Raw genomic sequence first — 17,960 nt, 5'->3', positions numbered from 1 at the left:
TCCTTTTGAAGGAATCATCCTGCCATTTGCCTTCAGCAATTTAGGGAAATCATGGAAAACCTAAATCAGGATGGTCAGATATGGGTTTGGATCATCATCTTCCCGAAACGCAAGTCCAGTGTGCTAACTACTGTGCTACCCTGCTCAGTAGTTTTCTTGTCTTCATTTTAATTGCTTGTGAAGCAAATGAATAAAACACTAATGTCAGCTTCCTATAATAAGGGAAGGTTGAGCAGGAATTAGCAGCCTGAGGTAATTATAGCTTTGCAGATGGAGACAAGCATCACTGAAGAAGGATGGCAAACTGAAATTACCAGGATTTTTTCAAAGAAATCTTCTTCTTATTCATTTTAGTTGAATTAAATGTCACAGAAATGCTCAGTCTGGAAGTGGAGGTAGTAATTTTAACACAGCTACACATGAATGCAAGTCCAGTGCTTAACAGTACACCATATTGCTTCATACAAAAGTTCAAGGGCATGGACAGTTGATTTAAAAATGGGCATCGATCATGACAGTATCTGGGAACTGGCTCACACAGCTACAATAATTTATACAAGAAAGAGAAATGGGCAAGATCTTGGTTATTTTAGAAGTGCTCTGTTGGAACATGTTGCCAACATTATCATATTTGATAAAAAGATTAGTATTACATGCAGCTTCATTTTTAAATTTTTATGTACTACACACAAGAATAGTTATACACAATCATAATTTACATAACATTTTTGTTTCCCTTTCAGTCAATAAAATATGATTAGTCCACAAAACATTCTCATAAATTATGCAAGTTTGTGTATTATAAAAATATGTTGTTATTTGATGGGTAATAATGTGGATTTATTCGGTACTTACCAACCACCAGCTCTTGTAAGCGTAAATCCAAATCTAGAGTCACGATCAACACTGACTCTAATTCCAACTATCCCTAAACCTTGTGGTGTTACTACCTGTCCTCTCATGACAGAAACTCTCCTATTTGCAAGGGAGCAGAAAATAAACATATAAGCAAAACATAGAGGAGCACAAAATAATGTTAAAAATACAAAACAAACTAACTTTGATAATGAACTCTGAATGTTTTCTGTTACTGCTCTGATCATTTAAGTGATTAATACATAGCTTCCCACATAAATAAACTGTTATTTACTCTGATAACAAGCTTTTCCTTTTACCATGTCACAGAACCTCACAACTTTGATGGCTGAAATGCCTCTGAAGTACAGCTTTCTTCCCAGTGTATTAAAACATGGTTGTGTATAACCTTATATGGAACAAACAGAACTTTTAGCACTTTATATTGATATTTGTTTTCTCAGCAACTACCAACTGGTACAAATAACTAAGATAAGAACTATTTAATATGTTTCAAAAGTTGATTTTCATGTCAGTAAACTCACCAGTTTCATACCATAGAATCTGGAAACAAGTCTTGATAAAAATCGAATGTAGAAGGGCATGCTGCACAAACACAAAATGAGTACAGACACATTTATCTCACATTTATGTTTAGACAAACGTGTCTATTACTTCACAGTAACAATTATTAGTTTCTTTATTCTCTCTCTGAAATAACAGCTTAGACGCTAATAAATGTGATATTCATAATCCAAACTGCTGATACAAATGAACAACTACTAAAATAAATTACAAATAATATTAAAAATAAAAATGTATGTTTATGCTGTATGCAATTTAAAAAGAGAACCTGGGATAGGAGCAAGATCATCAGAGTTAACAGACAAGAATAATGTACACATTTTGCCACCCTACACTACTGCTTTTAATGTTTAAAGAGTGGAACTTGCTTCCTAATCCATATGTGGATCTGCATATTTCTCCACCTTCTCCTTCCACAGTTTTCTCATCCCATCTTTCAGCAAGTCTCAAGTTGGGGACTGAACCTCTCAACACAAACTTGGTTATCGCCAATCATCTTGTTTCAACTTAAGCTAGTTTCTTTCCTCTCCTCAATTCTGTTCCACAGTTTCTGTATCCTGACTTTTTCTGATTCCCTTACGCTCTAAATTTCTGTCATCTTCTACTTTCCTTTTTTGATACCTCATACATTACATGTTTATGTAGGTTTACTTTACTTAATTTCTCAACTTTCCATCAACGCATCTGTGACTTATTCCAAAATATTATTTTTATTTTGTCACTTATCTATTGCTTTATGTTCAGTATTAGTGATCTGAACTTTAAATCTTCATTGTTATAGCTTTTGTTATTCCCATCTCTTTATCTAGCATTTGTACTGATTCCTTCATCTATGCTAGTTTCTGTAACTTCTTTCTGGCACCTCCTTGGCTTTCATTCCTATGAAGATATTCTTTGTAATCAAAAAGCATGAGTTACTTGTTTTCTCTGTCAGTGTGTTAGTCAAAATGCCTTTGGTTCTTCCAGTCAGTAAGCTGTTGTCTAGTATAAAATAAAGACACAGACAATCAATATAGAACTAATTTGTATAATGTATTTTGAAGATATGTGCAGAGTGGACAGATATCTGAATTTCCATTGTGTTAGCCACTGACACTGTAAGCTGTGTGCATAATTAAAATAGGATAAATGCGATAACCAGTTACACATTTAGTCCTCAATTAGAATCTGATGTTAGCTAGTGTGCTAGTGTTACTGGCACTATATACTTGGCTAGTTTCATTCATATCTTACTCTGTATTTTTCAAAGAAATGTATTATCTTTACAATAATATAGCTTCATATACACAGTTATGAACTAATTGTTTCCTACCAATGGAAAACAGGTATTAATTCTAGATTTTATTTGATGGTATTATTTATTTAATGACATTATTCAATTTCTTTTTTTCCTATTTTTCTATTTATCATCATTACATTAGTCTAAAATTCAGGATGGAAACAATAAAGAAAAATGAGGAAAGTCAAACCAACCTGTAACTGACTGATGTATAACATAAAAAACACTAAACAGTGCCATAATTTGTCGAGATATTGAGATACCACTTCTATTCTAGTTTAAGTGCACATTATTACACACACAACCACAAAAAACCCCTCCACAGATCAACAGCCATAGGTGTATAGTGTGTTTCAATGAATGTGTGTGTTTACTTAAAAGTTACGAATGGAATGAAGTGGTAGCTCAACACCTTTCAGTCTCTGTGCCGTTGTGTGTTTCTATGTGCCATGCATCAATCAGCTACTGACGTGATGATGTTTACCTCAAATCAGTTTATTGGAGTTAGAGTTTTTAATTCTGAAATCTGTTGTATGACATTAATGCAAAGAAGGGTAGTTAAACATTACATACAGCCTGTTTTTAGACAGCTCTTAAGTGCCCTTAACAGTCTTATGCACCCTCAAAATACATTATATGCTTCCAGAATTAATATTTGTGTGTAACTACCATGAAGAGACACAAGTTTCTTTACTGACATGATGATAAAAATTATGTCAACTGACTCTGGTGTCATAACTTCACATAAGTTCAGAACTGATATAATTTGGTCTTTCCATGAAAATGAGTAATGTTGGAAGTGTCACAAACAAACTTTAACAACTGTAAAACATCATTAAATGGATTTACGATCCAAAATGTTATGTGATCAGGTCAGTAACTTCAAACATTCAGAAAATTTAGTGCCTCAATACTTTAGAAGCTAGTATTATCCGTAATAATAAGGAGAGATATCTGCAGTAGACTACTCGCTATAAAAATTGGTACCATTCACTCCTACGACAAATTTGGCCATGTTAAGTCCACCATGACATTTACTTTGAATCATCATCATCTCCATTGTTGATATTTTGCATTTAACTTTATAGTGAACATAACTGCACAAATCTCTCATATAATATATAACCTATTATCATGCATTTGCAATAACGACAAAAACAGATGAAAAATAATTTATAAAAGAGAGAAAGATAAAAAGCAATAAAAAATCTAAAATAGTGCATTTGTGCAACACACAAAGGTAAAAGGAAAGTAACATTAAGACAAATATAGCATAAAATGGATTACTCAAAACATTTTTAAATTAACATATATTTGTAATTTTAACTACTTCATAATAAGGTATAATTGAAAAATTTTCCAGACACATAACACTGGCTGCTTTAGCCATGACAGGAGAAAAACAATTTTAACTGCAAAATTTCCTTTTGAGAATGTAAAACTCAAACACCTATTTTTGCACTTTTAGAGCAGGAAAGCAACAAGACTCATAAGTGACAGACTTATTATACAGTGAAAGCATATGTAACTTAGCTCATGCAGCTTTGAACAAGAGAAATGTGAATTTGTATGGGAAGAAAGATAAGAGAACAATGTCTACACTGACACAATGAGAGTATTATGAAAGCAAATTGGTCATCAAAGTTACAATAAGAAATTTACTGTATTGCTGTTAATCAAAGATAAAAATGATTGTATAATCAATAGCCACCACATAATTATTAGGATTAAATAACTGATTAAGGATGAATAGGAGGAAAGATTAGTGTTTAATGTCCCATTGACTATGAGGTCAATTAGAGACAGGCATGGTGGATGAACAGTAAGAAGACAAAGAAAATACTACTGTGAGGTGAACAAATAACTTCACGGTATTTTCAATTAAATAGCTACAGAACAAATAACTGGATATACTATGGATAAGGGACAACCTTGATGAACACACAAATTTCACTACAGTGTGACTATAGTAGATTAGCAGATCTGTGCAAAAACACAAAGAATTGTCAAAATGGCACTCAGAAGATGGAACAATGCAAGAATAATAAAAACTGTAAACACAATGATACAGGAACTGCCGCAGGATAGAAGAAACACAAAAAATGCTTGACATGAGACTACATGAAAATAAATTAAAACAAGTGTGAAGCACAACTGGGTAACGGGTAAAGAAGAATGTACACACAAAGAGGGGACTGCATCAGAGGGGCAAAAGAGAGACAAAAGAGGAAAAAACATAGGAGGGTAATACCAGAGGAGAAAGCATGGCTTAATTCAAGGAGTCACCTATTGCAGAAATCTATTCATAATAACAATAGTCTCCCAAATTCTGTTGTACCACATTTTATTATCCAAACTGCATGATGGATTTAAAAAGATACTTTACTGTGACACTGCACTTCTAAATGCTATTATACATAACATTCATCTTGCAGTTAAAGATATGTAATAGATGAAAACTGGCCTGGCCATAATTTTGTAATAAAATCTGAGACAAGCACAATATATACTACATTTTGCAGGAAGTGCATTATTGGATCCACGTTGATACTGCTGATGTTATATATATGATATCTATTATAAACCACAGTTGTTGGTGAGCTGAATGCTACTTTTTACAGCTGCTCAACAAACACGTAACTAAATGATTTCTTTCAAAATTACGTAAATGGTTTTCAAAAGTGTAGCTGAAGCCTCTTTTAAACTTACTCTTTTATCTAATCTTAAGTTAAGCATACTTTCTATTCTGAAACAAATTTATAATCTGAAATCAAAAAATTGTATTTGCACTTCCCATTACTGATTTATTATCATTACACCAATAATCAACAGTGCATTTCATACTTCGATAATGGTGGTAAAGGGTAAAAAAATAAGGATGGCATCACATATACTAAATTATGTACACTGACAGATATCACATGGTTATAAACATGGGATTCCTACACTATTTAACAAAAAAAAAATTACAGCAAATTACTGGGAAAATATCCTGCATTACAGAATTTTCCAAGACTCTTAAAAATGTTTTTCTCCTGTCAAAATAATTGTGTTGGATTGGTATCACATTTTACATTTGCAGCCTGATCTTGTAGCATAAAGATACTGTAGTATTATGAAGAGAATTATCACAAAACTCATTTCACTGAACACAAACAGCAAATTTTAAAGTATCCTTCAAGTTTGTATTCTATGTACCATAACCTGTGGCGGCTCACCTCAGATCCTGAAACACTTACTTTTTTTTCTGTGGACCACTCATGTTATAAAGGAGGTTATGTAAAAATTATATGAATAATCACTATAATTTCCCATCACCTGTGGGCACACATGGCAAATACAGAAATATAACATCTGGAAATTTTTACTGTTTTATCTTCTAGAAGCTTCAGATGTGCAGCTCCATGGTAGCAGCATTTGTGAGAAAAAATCTTGGTGAATCATGTTGGTTAAGATTATTTTGTCTCGATTAAATGCATTGTACCAATGTTATATCGACACAGATTATGCAAAGTGTATTAGAATTTCAGAATTAATCTAGTACAAACAAGGAAGTATTACTGATAATATATGAATGTCTAAAACTGGACTTACAATTCTCTTACACTGTGGGACATTCATATCAAAGCAAAGCAGTGCAAATGCCGAATCCATAACCTAACTGTTTCCCACATTCTTATCCTGCCATCTATTGGTCCTGTCATATTTTTTTATAGGCATAAATTTCTGCCTTTCATTTATTCTTCTGTGAAATATGAAAGTTAATACAGTTTTTGCATAGGAAGCATTATTTGGGCGTATTTTTAAGAAAAAGAACTTGCTAAATATAGGCTTGAACTGTGTGTCATGATAATGGGCCAGTACATTACTAACTGTAACAACCAAAAGAACACCCAGCAGTTATTAATACTACTACAAGCTATGGTGCACGTAATAGTTAACATCACTGTTTGATGTGCCGTGGGTTGCTGTTTCAAGCCTGACCGCCATGAATTATTTGTTATTTCATTTTACTGTTTCTGGACTGTTCTTATAATACCTTATATTTGTAACGTTTATGTAAATAACAGCATTGTGGAATATTTGATGGTTGTATAAATAATGCAGTGACACGTGCACATATTTTCAAAAGATCGTGCGTGCAGCAGTGCTATGTCATCTGCTGAGGGTGCTTCATATGTGTGTGTGTGTGTGTGTGTGTGTGTGTGTGTGTGTGTGTGTGTGTGTGTGTGTGTGTGTGTGTCAAAGCCTACCATGGGCCCCTGTCTATTTAAGGCTAGCTGAGCTACGCTGGTCTCAGTTCTCTATGTGTATTGCTATAGCTCTTTGCATATGTTATTGGTTCCTGTTGAATGTTACTTAAATACTGTGTTCAAGTTGTTAATGCTTCTGTTTAATAAAGTTGTGTTATGTTGGTTGCAGTAAAAAAACATGCTTTTAGTTCTAAGTGTTGTACTTCAATGACAACCTTGCCATTGGATTTGCACTTGATTGTGGTTTCCACGCACATTGTATGGTGGAGAAGACAGGTACTTTGAAACATCTGCATCACCATAGCTCTAGTTAGGCAACACAAAAGCCTTTGTCTACATGGGCACGAATCAAAACACAAATAGTACATCATTCCTAAGATCCATATATTCAGGAGGCAAATGGTTTCCAAAACCGCAGTAAGTCAGCTGCTTATCTGGCATCCATCAGCATTTCCTGGGGACACTTGTCAGTACCTGACAAAATGGCTGAAGAGATTCGATTGAGTTATCAAATAGAACAGATAGGATGACATGTCACGTAAAGGTGTGTTTTTACTTTGATGTCACAGTGAAGCAGTGTTTCAAGAACAACAAAGAGAAGCTCAATAATGGGACAAATTCCAGGCATAGTGGAAGAACAACTGAACAGTTACAATGCCAAAGAGAAACAACACAGTCATACATACAGAATGTACTGGCCCTATGCCAAATCATGTATTTTAACATGACACAAGCTGTTAAAATATGAGAAATAATGAAATAAGTCACAGAAAATATGTATCAAACTCTTTTGGGAAAGGATGTCAGAATGGCAGAGGAATTCATCAAGTGATGTCAGGGAATTGAGGAAATGTTAACACAAAATAGAATGATAAAAAAGTCTGACTGACTGCTGAATGGGGTCCCTATAGCAGTTGTGGAAGACCACCATGACCTCGCCTCTCTCATACATCAGATAGCAAGAGTACTGCTGTCAGAAATGTCATACCAAGTACGTAAGATACGAGGGGTGTTTGAAAAGTCCGTGTAAAAATAAAAACTACTTAATGTTTGGGGTATGTCTTTTTTTATTTTTTGGCATAGTCTCCTTTTAGACTTATACACTTCATCCAATGCTGTTCTAATTTGTTGATCCCTTCTGAATAATAGGAATTGTCCAAGTTGCAAAATAGCTATTAGTTGCTGCAATCACCTCCTCGTTTGAATAAAATCTTTGTCCCGCCAGCTATTTCTTCAAATTGGGGAACAAATAGTAGTCTGAAGGAGCCAAGTCTGGAGAATAGGGTGGATGTGAAATGAGTTGGAATCCTATTTCCATTAATTTTGCGACCCCAACTGCTGAGGTGTGTGCTGGTGCACTGTTGTGATGGAAAAGGACTTTTTGCAGTCCAATTGCCGGCGTTTTTCTTGCAGTTCGGTTTTCAAACAGTCCAATAACGATGAATAATATGCACCTGTAATAGTTTTACCCTTTGCCAGACAGTCGATGAGGATCATCCCTTGCGAATCCCAAAAGACAGTCGCCATAACCTTTCCGGCCGAAGGAATGGTCTTCGTCTTTTTCGGTGCAGATTCTCCCTTGGTAACACATTGTTTAGATTGTTGTTTGGTCTCAGGAATATAGTAATGTATCCATGTTTCATCTGCAGTGATGAAATGATGCTTAAAGTCCTGCGGGTTCTTCCTCAACAGCTGCAAACCACCCTTGCAGCACTTCACATGATACTGTTTTTGGTCAAGCGTGAGCAATCGTGGAATCCATCTTCGGATAGCTTTCTTATGTCCAAATGTTTACACAAAATATTATGTACCTGTTCATTCGAGATGCCCACAGCAATAGCAGTCTCACGCACCTTAACTCTTCTGTCATCCATCACCATATCATGGATTTTATCAATGATTTCTGGGTCGTAACCTCCACAGGGTGTCCAGAGCATTCAGCATCACTTGTGCCCATATGGCCACTCCAAAAATTTTGAAACCACTTATAAACTGTTCTAATCAAAGGTGCAGAGTCAGTGTAATGTTTATCAAGCTTCTCTTTAGTCTCCTGATGCGTTTTGCCTTTCATAAAGTAATGTTTAATCACCACACGAAATTCTTTTTCATCCATTTTTTGATAATCACTCGACTTCCTTGATTCACATGAATGCTAAACATGACCTTGAGACGTGCGGGTGGTGCCATCTCTTGGACTTTGCACGGACTTTTCAAACACCCCTCGTATAGCAGCCTTTAATGCTGACCCAATACGTCGGGGGTAATACAGACTGTTGATAAAGTGCAGTGTTGGTCTTTAGCACCGCTCTCTACCACCAGCCAAATGAGCCAGTAAGATTGGAATTGGCCAATTCACACTATGCTCCCACCATCAAACCGGTGCCTGATTGGGGCAAGCAAAACAAGCTCCTCCACCAAATCAAATGCCCCTCAGAGGAACAGACGTTTGGAGGACAGAGGGCAATATGCTGGCCTGTTTTCAGTGTAGATGCCCTGGACACATTGTGCACTATTCTAGAAAGAGGATGAGTGTCTGATGATTATTGTGCCACAAGACATCAGTCATCACAATAATCCTGTTCATGTCAGTCAACTGCAGATGATTATTGTCAACCTGTGCACCAAAGAACATTGGCATACCCTGGATGAGGTTGCTTCTCCACACACCATGGCCATTTCCTGGCACATATTAGCTGCTCACCAAGCCACCAAATACAGGAAAACTATGGGAGGCAACTATCAATGGAGGTAAGGCTGCCACAGACGAAAATCCTCTATGGACAACAGTTACAAGGATGCCAAGAAATCTGATCAACATCATCACTGATGGCCAACCAGTCCAGGCATTACTTGACTCAGGCACTTCTTTTTGTGTAATAATGGATGCCTATCAACTTCAGTTAAAGAAGAAAATACAAAAGCGATTGTGCTGAAAGTCACAAATGGGAAGCACGAGATGTCCAGCTGATAGGAACATGTGTTGCAAGAATAGTTATCAATGATAGATCACAGTCCTTTGAATTTGTCATTTTAACAGAGTGCAGTCATAATGTTACTCTCTGATAGAACTTCTTGCAAATATCACAAGGCATCATGGACTGTGGAAGAACAGAGTTCCAGACTGATGAAGTAATTCCAACAAACACACATAATAAAGATTGGTCTGAGCAGTTGCTTCTTGTAGAAGATGTTGTTAACCCGCCACCATCAACAATACAAGTTTCAGCAATCAATTGAGCTGCTCAGTTAAACTGTGAAGCTTCTGCTGAATTGAAAAAGCTACTTGGGCTCATAAACAAAACCTATGTGTTAACGACAATCATACCCATTGCAGATGGTCAAGGAGAACTTTGCATCACTAATTGTCACAAGCAGTAGGGACATTCCAACTATCCCAGGAAGGAAAGCTTAGTATCATTAACAAAGAAATCACGCTTTGCTACCACTAAAACACAGGGAAGGAAGCTGCTCTCCAACTGCCAATAGGATCTGGCACGGTAAAACATCGTATCAGCTCTGGGGATCACCACCAATTCAGCCAGTTCACATATAGTGTCACTGGCTAAATGATGAATAATCTGGGAGGAATTGGAGAAGATGCTGTAAGAGGACATCATGGAACCTTCAGAAAGTCCTTGGTTCCCTCCTGTACTACCTGTGAAGAAGAAGGATGGCACATGGCATTTCCGCATTGACTACTGACTACTGAACAAAATTATGAAAAAGAATGTCTGTCCACTGTTTTGCATTGATGATACACCTGACTGTTTGAAAGGAGTAAAGTATTTCTCAGTTATGGCCATGCAGACAGGCTATTTTCAAACTGAAATTGATGAGGCTGACTGAGAAAAGACTGCCTTCATAGCTCTCAACAGCCTGTATGAGTTTAAAGTTATCCAGTCTGGACTGTGTAATGCTCCAGCCACCTTTCTTTGTATTATGGAGAACAAGCTGTGAATCTTAAATGGATGATATGTCCAAAGACATCTCAAGAACATCTAAGTCACCTGACAACTATGTTGAACTGTTTACAGACTGCACTTCTCCATCTGTATCAGGAAAAAAGCCTCCTCTTTGCCTAAGAAATAAATCTTCAGGCAATTATAGAATGGCGAGGGAGTTCATCTGGATCCAGAGAGAAGAACAGAAGTCAGAGATTTTCTGAGTCTTCAGCATATTCATGATGTGAGAAGTTTTCTCAGAATGTTCTTGTACTACCACTTGTTCACCTTCGGACTTCTGTACCACGGCACATCCCTTGCAAGAAATGCCAACTATTCCTGGAAAAAGGTGCAAAAAAGATTTTTCCTTGTCCTGAAGGAGGTGCTAACATTTGCATTTATAGCACTGTGTGATAAGAATGATGAGACAGAAGTCTGTGATGGTCTACCCTACAACTGAAAAAGAGTTCCTTGCAATTGTTTGGGCCATTAATAAGATCTGGCCATATTTATTTGGCAAGCAATTAACTGTGGTGACAGATCACTGTTCTATAAGCTGTGTGACTAACCTGAAGGATCCACTGGATCGACTGATGAGATGGGCAGTTAGGTTTCAGGTGTATGACCTCACAGTTGTACAGAAAAGCAAACGTAAGAACACTGACTGCCTCTCAATTAATTCTTTGGCGGAACACAGCAGCATGAATAAAATATTATTCATCAATGCATTAAACGTCATTGCTATTGAACAGAGGGAAAAATCAAGCACTGCTGAAAACCATTGAAGCCCTGAAGAAGGAGGAATCAGCCAAAGGGGAATTCCAAATAATAAATGGAGAACTGTACAAGAGGAACTATTATCCAATGGGGCAGAAATGGTTGCCTGTCATCCTAGGTCAACTACAGTCAGCTATCCTATTTCTACAACACTCCAATATTTGGTCAACTGAGATCCTTGAGACTAGACAGAATCATACACAAGTAACACTGGCTAGGTCTCTACTGATCAATTAGAAACTATGTGAGCCACTGTAAGGAATGCTGATGATGGGGATGGAAGCACGTGCCTCAATTATCTCCAGAGCATCTGGCAACATTCTAGTCTGCAGCAGCATCATTCCATCAAATTAGAATAGACATCTTGGGGAGGTTCCTGTAGGTGACAAATCAGAACTGATGGATAGTAGTCAGCACTCACTACCTCACCAGACAAGCAGTCACCAAAGCTGTGAAATCATTCAGAAGCTCAGAGAACTCCAACTGACGACCTCTGATCAAGGAAAAGTATTCTATTCAGCCTAGTATCAGTGATCATTTCACACTATGACATCATCCACAGGATGGCAACTGCCTACCACCCACAGACAAATGGCTTCACAGAACACTTCAATAAGGTGCTGGCAGATATGTTCTCAGTGTACATTGACAACCAGAGAGACTGGGATAAAATACTGCCCATCATGACATTTGCTTACAACACAGTGAAGCAAGATGCTACTAGCTTCACACCATTCTTTCAGCTCCACAAACGCAATGCCAAAACAACAATGGGTTTATACACAATCCCATTTCAAATGGACGATAATCAGGAAGTTACATGAAACACCTCATTACTAGGACTGATGAAGCAAGACAGAAAGCTTGCAAACAGAACCTGGACACCCAGCACAGTGCTACAGTGCCCAGCACCAACTGTGAGATACAGCCCAGGAGACTCAGTTTGGATTTTTACAGCTGTGCAGAAAGCAGGGCAACCAGAACTGTTACTAAAGGGTTACTCTGGGGTGCACTGTATACTTTGTTGCTTGTAGGACCTTATGTTTGAAGTCAAGTATTGTGACCCTTCATCAAAAAGATAAAAGTGCAGGGACGTCATTAATGTCCTCCTCAAGCTTGAGAGGCACTGCCTTCAATGCTCACCACAGTGAAGAGGATGTAGCAACACAATGATCCACCAGTGTCACCATACAGAGGACAATTGACAAGTTCTACATTTAATGGGCTGTATTCAGTTACAATGCAAATTTTTGAAATGACGGGTGGCTATTTCTCTGGCAGAGGCAGCAACACTGCAAGCTATGGGCTGTCAATTCAAACTCAGCCACCATCAGTTATTTGATATTTCATATTTCTTGTTTCTGAAATGTTCTTGAAATATTTTATGCCTGTATTGTTTATATATTGTAGAATATTCAGTGTTTGTGTAAATACCAGACTTCAGGAATATTCAATTACTGTATAAATAGCTGCCCTCTCCCTGCAGGAGTTTAGTTCTGTTCTGGTAGTATGTTGGCATCAGTAATAAATATGCCTCCCGTTCTCAGTGTTGTGATTCATCAATGATGCTGTATTCATGATTGTACTTAATTGTGGTTTCAATGTCACGTTGTGTAACTTATGCTGTTTCAGAAGAGATTTTCTCTAACTCTTTCTCTCTTTCATGATTTAATAATTACATTTTGTGGATCAGTTCAACAGCTGATGAAAGTTCATGTACTGTTAGAGAATCAGAGAAATTGTTAAATATTCCCCTTATCCTTTGAATGTCAAGTTGTTTTAATATGTCTGAAAAGTCAACTAATGTATTTTCTTGATATATTCTGTAAAAGAAATGTCTTGAAGCAATATATCAGATTTTTAGAACACAGATCAAGTTAAAAATGAGGAGGCTGTTTTTGTTATATTCTGTAAAAATGACATACATTTGTAAGACAAGGCTGCAATTGTAAACTATTAGCTATGTTCAGTATTTCAATTATACCTTGGCAGAAAGAATTGAAAAAAATTATTGCAAAGAATTTCAAGCATATAAAAAATTGGTAAATAAAAACAAAAAAATAAAAACATATACTTGTGTAGGAAAAATTGAAGAATTGTAAATGCAATAAATAAGCACTATTTTATAATGATTTTAAGAGTTTTACTGAGTGTTGGAAGAATGGGGTCAAGTGAAGGAACAGTAAAGGACTGCAATGAAAGATCTAGGAAAGAAGGCATGGGCACAAATATGAAGTGGCAGACAAACGAAGGGAGAGGTTAACAGAGCAACAATGATAGACGCAGACAAGGGACAAGGGACATAGTGGGGCATAAATATACACAGGTTTCAAAATTTTGTTATGTTAGTCTACAAATTTTGGTGACTCTGAACATAATGAAACAATGAAACACACACATAACACGTTACAATAAAAGAACAGAAACAACATAAAGCTCAAAAAAGTACTGGACTGACATGACAGTGCAACGTCACACCAACACATAGACAAAAAACACAGCAGGAAGATCAATGATGAGACTGATCAAATGTGTTGCAACTGTACAGTTATCAATTGTTGAAAACTTTTGGGATTGTAGTTTAGTTTCCAGGAGCCTTATATTCCTACACTTATTTGTCATCACAATGGTCATAAAACTGATTTTCATCATAGTGACTGATGAAGATTCATACAGTCAGTCACAGTGTGTGAATATTCTGACTGAAGGCAAATAATACTGAACTATATCTCGATCAAGTGAACACTCTGCAGCTTTGTAACCATAAATTATTATTATTCTTTCTTTTCTTTTACTTCGGTTTTTTTTTTAATCATAAGATTACAAACATGCAAATTGTATTAAAATTAATGTAAATTAGGAAACATTCCTATAACAGATATCTTGTCATTCACCTTCAATAAACAACATCTGATCTGCATAGGAGTCTCCATCAAGACCAAGGTAACTAAGATGAAAATTTTACTCTGTAGTGGAATATATATGCAATGAAACTTTCTGACAGATTAAAACATTACACCAGAATCTGAATAGACCTCAGATCTTTGCCTTTTGCGTAGTAATGAACCTTTCAAGCTGTGCATGGTAGTTCCTTAGCCAAACAGTTGGAACATCAATCACAATACTGAATTAAAGAAGAATACCAACACTGAAATATGTTAAGAAACACTGTTGGTCAGAGAAACATACACAGAGCACAATGCTGAAATACAAATGATGTTACAACAGGAAGACATTATTATAAACTTTAGAGAGGAAGCTATAAATTATTAATGGGCAGCATCACTTGCTTTCAAATTATTTTAACTTCATTATCTGCTTACCAAATTCAGCTTTTACTGCAGATTAGTCATGTGTGCAGTATCTACTATACTCACAGAAAGAAATGGTAAATGTGAAAGCAAAAGAAACTTTAAACACTCTTTCAAGTGTTGCCCTCAATGAACACAAACACAATCTCACCTCTTAAACTGAGTGCAAGTGTCTCCTTTCTACAAATTTATTTTCTCTGAAACAGATTGATGGAAACTAATTCCTACACTGCATTTCTTTCATGTCTTTTCTGATTTATTGTAATTGATGGTACAATTACAACAGAGAATTTGACAGTTGTTACAGATCAAATGACAATGGGGTTCTAACATCAGAAAGGAAGTTAGTACCACTACTAAATCAAACATAATTTTGTGGTGCTTCAAGAAATTACTGCAACTGACAAACATAACAATTGCAAGACTACAATAACAATGCCACAATGAAATTAGATTAATTATTTTTATTACTGGTGTTGCATTTGAAAAAGAAATAAAAGGTTTTTCTGCTTGATCCAAAAAAAATTATGGGCAAGTACATACACTATGCTGTGGATTTGGCACACACAAGTACAAATGATGACAACCCTCCAATCAGAAGGGAAGTGCTAATAATTCAGAAATATTTCAGGAAGAATGGCTTCAAAACCAATATAAGATCAGTTTACTAAACCTGCAATATGAGTATTGAGGATGTGATTAAATTTCTCAGATTTCAGAACTATCCAAAGGAAGGAGGTGCTCTCAAATACACTCCTGGAAATTGAAATAAGAACACCGTGAATTCATTGTCCCAGGAAGGGGAAACTTTATTGACACATTCCTGGGGTCAGATACATCACATGATCACACTGACAGAACCACAGGCACATAGACACAGGCAACAGAGCATGCACAATGTCGGCACTAGTACAGTGTATATCCACCTTTCGCAGCAATGCAGGCTGCTATTCTCCCATGGAGACGATTGTAGAGATGCTGGATGTAGTCCTGTGGAACGGCTTGCCATGCCATTTCCACCTGGCGCCTCAGTTGGACCAGCGTTCGTGCTGGACGTGCAGACCGCGTGAGACGACGCTTCATCCAGTCCCAAACATGCTCAATGGGGGATAGATCCGGAGATCTTGCTGGCCAGGGTAGTTGACTTACACCTTCTAGAGCACGTTGGGTGGCACGGGATACATGCGGACGTGCATTGTCCTGTTGGAACAGCAAGTTCCCTTGCCGGTCTAGGAATGGTAGAACGATGGGTTCGATGACGGTTTGGATGTACCGTGCACTATTCAGTGTCCCCTCGACGATCACCAGTGGTGTACGGCCAGTGTAGGAGATCGCTCCCCACACCATGATGCCGGGTGTTGGCCCTGTGTGCCTCGGTCGTATGCAGTCCTGATTGTGGCGCTCACCTGCACGGCGCCAAACACGCATACGACCATCATTGGCACCAAGGCAGAAGCGACTCTCATCGCTGAAGAAGACACGTCTCCATTCGTCACTCCATTCACGCCTGTCGCGACACCACTGGAGGCGGGCTGCACGATGTTGGGGCGTGAGCGGAAGACGGCCTAACAGTGTGCGGGACCGTAGCCCAGCTTCATGGAGACGGTTGCGAATGGTCCTCGCCGATACCCCAGGAGCAACAGTGTCCCTAATTTGCTGGGAAGTGGCGGTGCGGTCCCCTACGGCACTGCGTAGGATCCTACGGTCTTGGCGTGCATCCGTGCGTCGCTGCGGTCCGGTCCCAGGTCGACGGGCACGTGCACCTTCCACCGACCACTGGCGACAACATCGATGTACTGTGGAGCCCTCACGCCCCACGTGTTGAGCAATTCGGCGGTACGTCCACCCGGCCTCCCGCATGCCCACTATACGCCCTCGCTCAAAGTCCGTCAACTGCACATACGGTTCACGTCCACACTGTCGCGGCATGCTACCAGTGTTAAAGACTGCGATGGAGCTCCGTATGCCACGGCAAACTGGCTAACTGGCTAAAATTGTATTTTTACAGATCGAAACCTCTTCTTAAAACAATTTTAAATGCAGTTAATTTAGTGTCAGTTTCCCCCACAAATAAGCCAGTTACCAACCCAGTTTCAAGTCCTTATTTTTATGTTCTTAGTATAGATTCATGAATTTCTTTTTATCTTCCAAAATTCGGAGGAAAGTTCTTTTCTCACTTTTTGTTTGTTCTTACACACTTAGCAAACAATGTCACATATTTTATAGTTTATAATATTTCATGTCCTGAATACCTAATAGTTTAAAGCTTAACTGATTTGAAATAAGTATAGTATCTATTATATTTTCTATTCAGATGTTGCTATTTACAAAAAAATATTCTTTTAACAACTGTACTTGATAACACTAGCGAAGGATGGCTTGCATTTAAATAGACTGGGGTCTGAAACGTTCAGCAGAATGTTTGCAGATGTCTGCAAAATCATTAGATGCAAGGGAAACTAATATGGCCTGAAGGGGATGAAAAATCATACACTCCAGCTGGAAAAGAAAAATATAAGCACCATACAAAAAAAGACGATACTAAAGAATTTGCCCCAGAATACAGCTCACAACATGTAAACCAACAAAAGAAAAATTACATAAAAGTACTTCATCAAAATATTCAATACTTTGGTAACAAAAAATTAGAAGCAGAAGTACTCCTGAGTGAAGTAAGACCAGACATATTATGCATAAGTGAACATGGACTAACTGAAAGTAAAATACATAATGTGGCAGTAAAGGACTACAAACTAGCTAGTTACTTCTGCAGATCTAAATATAAGGGTGGTGGCGTTTGTATATATATTAAAACAGGTACTCTATCAAAGAATGTAAACAGTGAAGCTGCTACATTTCCCATAGCTAGAGAAAAAGACTTTGAAGTTACTGGTATAGTGGCAGAGGATTTTAGAGTGTTTTGTGTGTACAGGTCACCATGTGGCAATATTAGCATCTT

General features: G+C 37.4%; 1 protein-coding gene across 1 annotated transcript in view; it reads right to left on the bottom strand.

The window, feature by feature from the left end:
• The window catches only part of LOC124788744 (teneurin-a), a 191,951-nt gene that overhangs the window by 116,879 nt on the left and 57,112 nt on the right, over window positions 1-17,960 (bottom strand). Inside the window, exon 7 of the mRNA XM_047256026.1 lies at window positions 856-975. Coding sequence (XP_047111982.1) covers window positions 856-975 — 120 coding nt within the window. The remainder of the gene's footprint in view (window positions 1-855; window positions 976-17,960) is intronic.

The sequence above is a fragment of the Schistocerca piceifrons genome, chromosome 3 (assembly GCF_021461385.2).
Source record: "Schistocerca piceifrons isolate TAMUIC-IGC-003096 chromosome 3, iqSchPice1.1, whole genome shotgun sequence".
NCBI classification, from domain to species: domain Eukaryota; kingdom Metazoa; phylum Arthropoda; class Insecta; order Orthoptera; family Acrididae; genus Schistocerca; species Schistocerca piceifrons.
The sequence above is the reverse complement of the archived record's forward strand: the minus strand, read 5'-3'. Positions and strand labels throughout refer to the sequence as shown.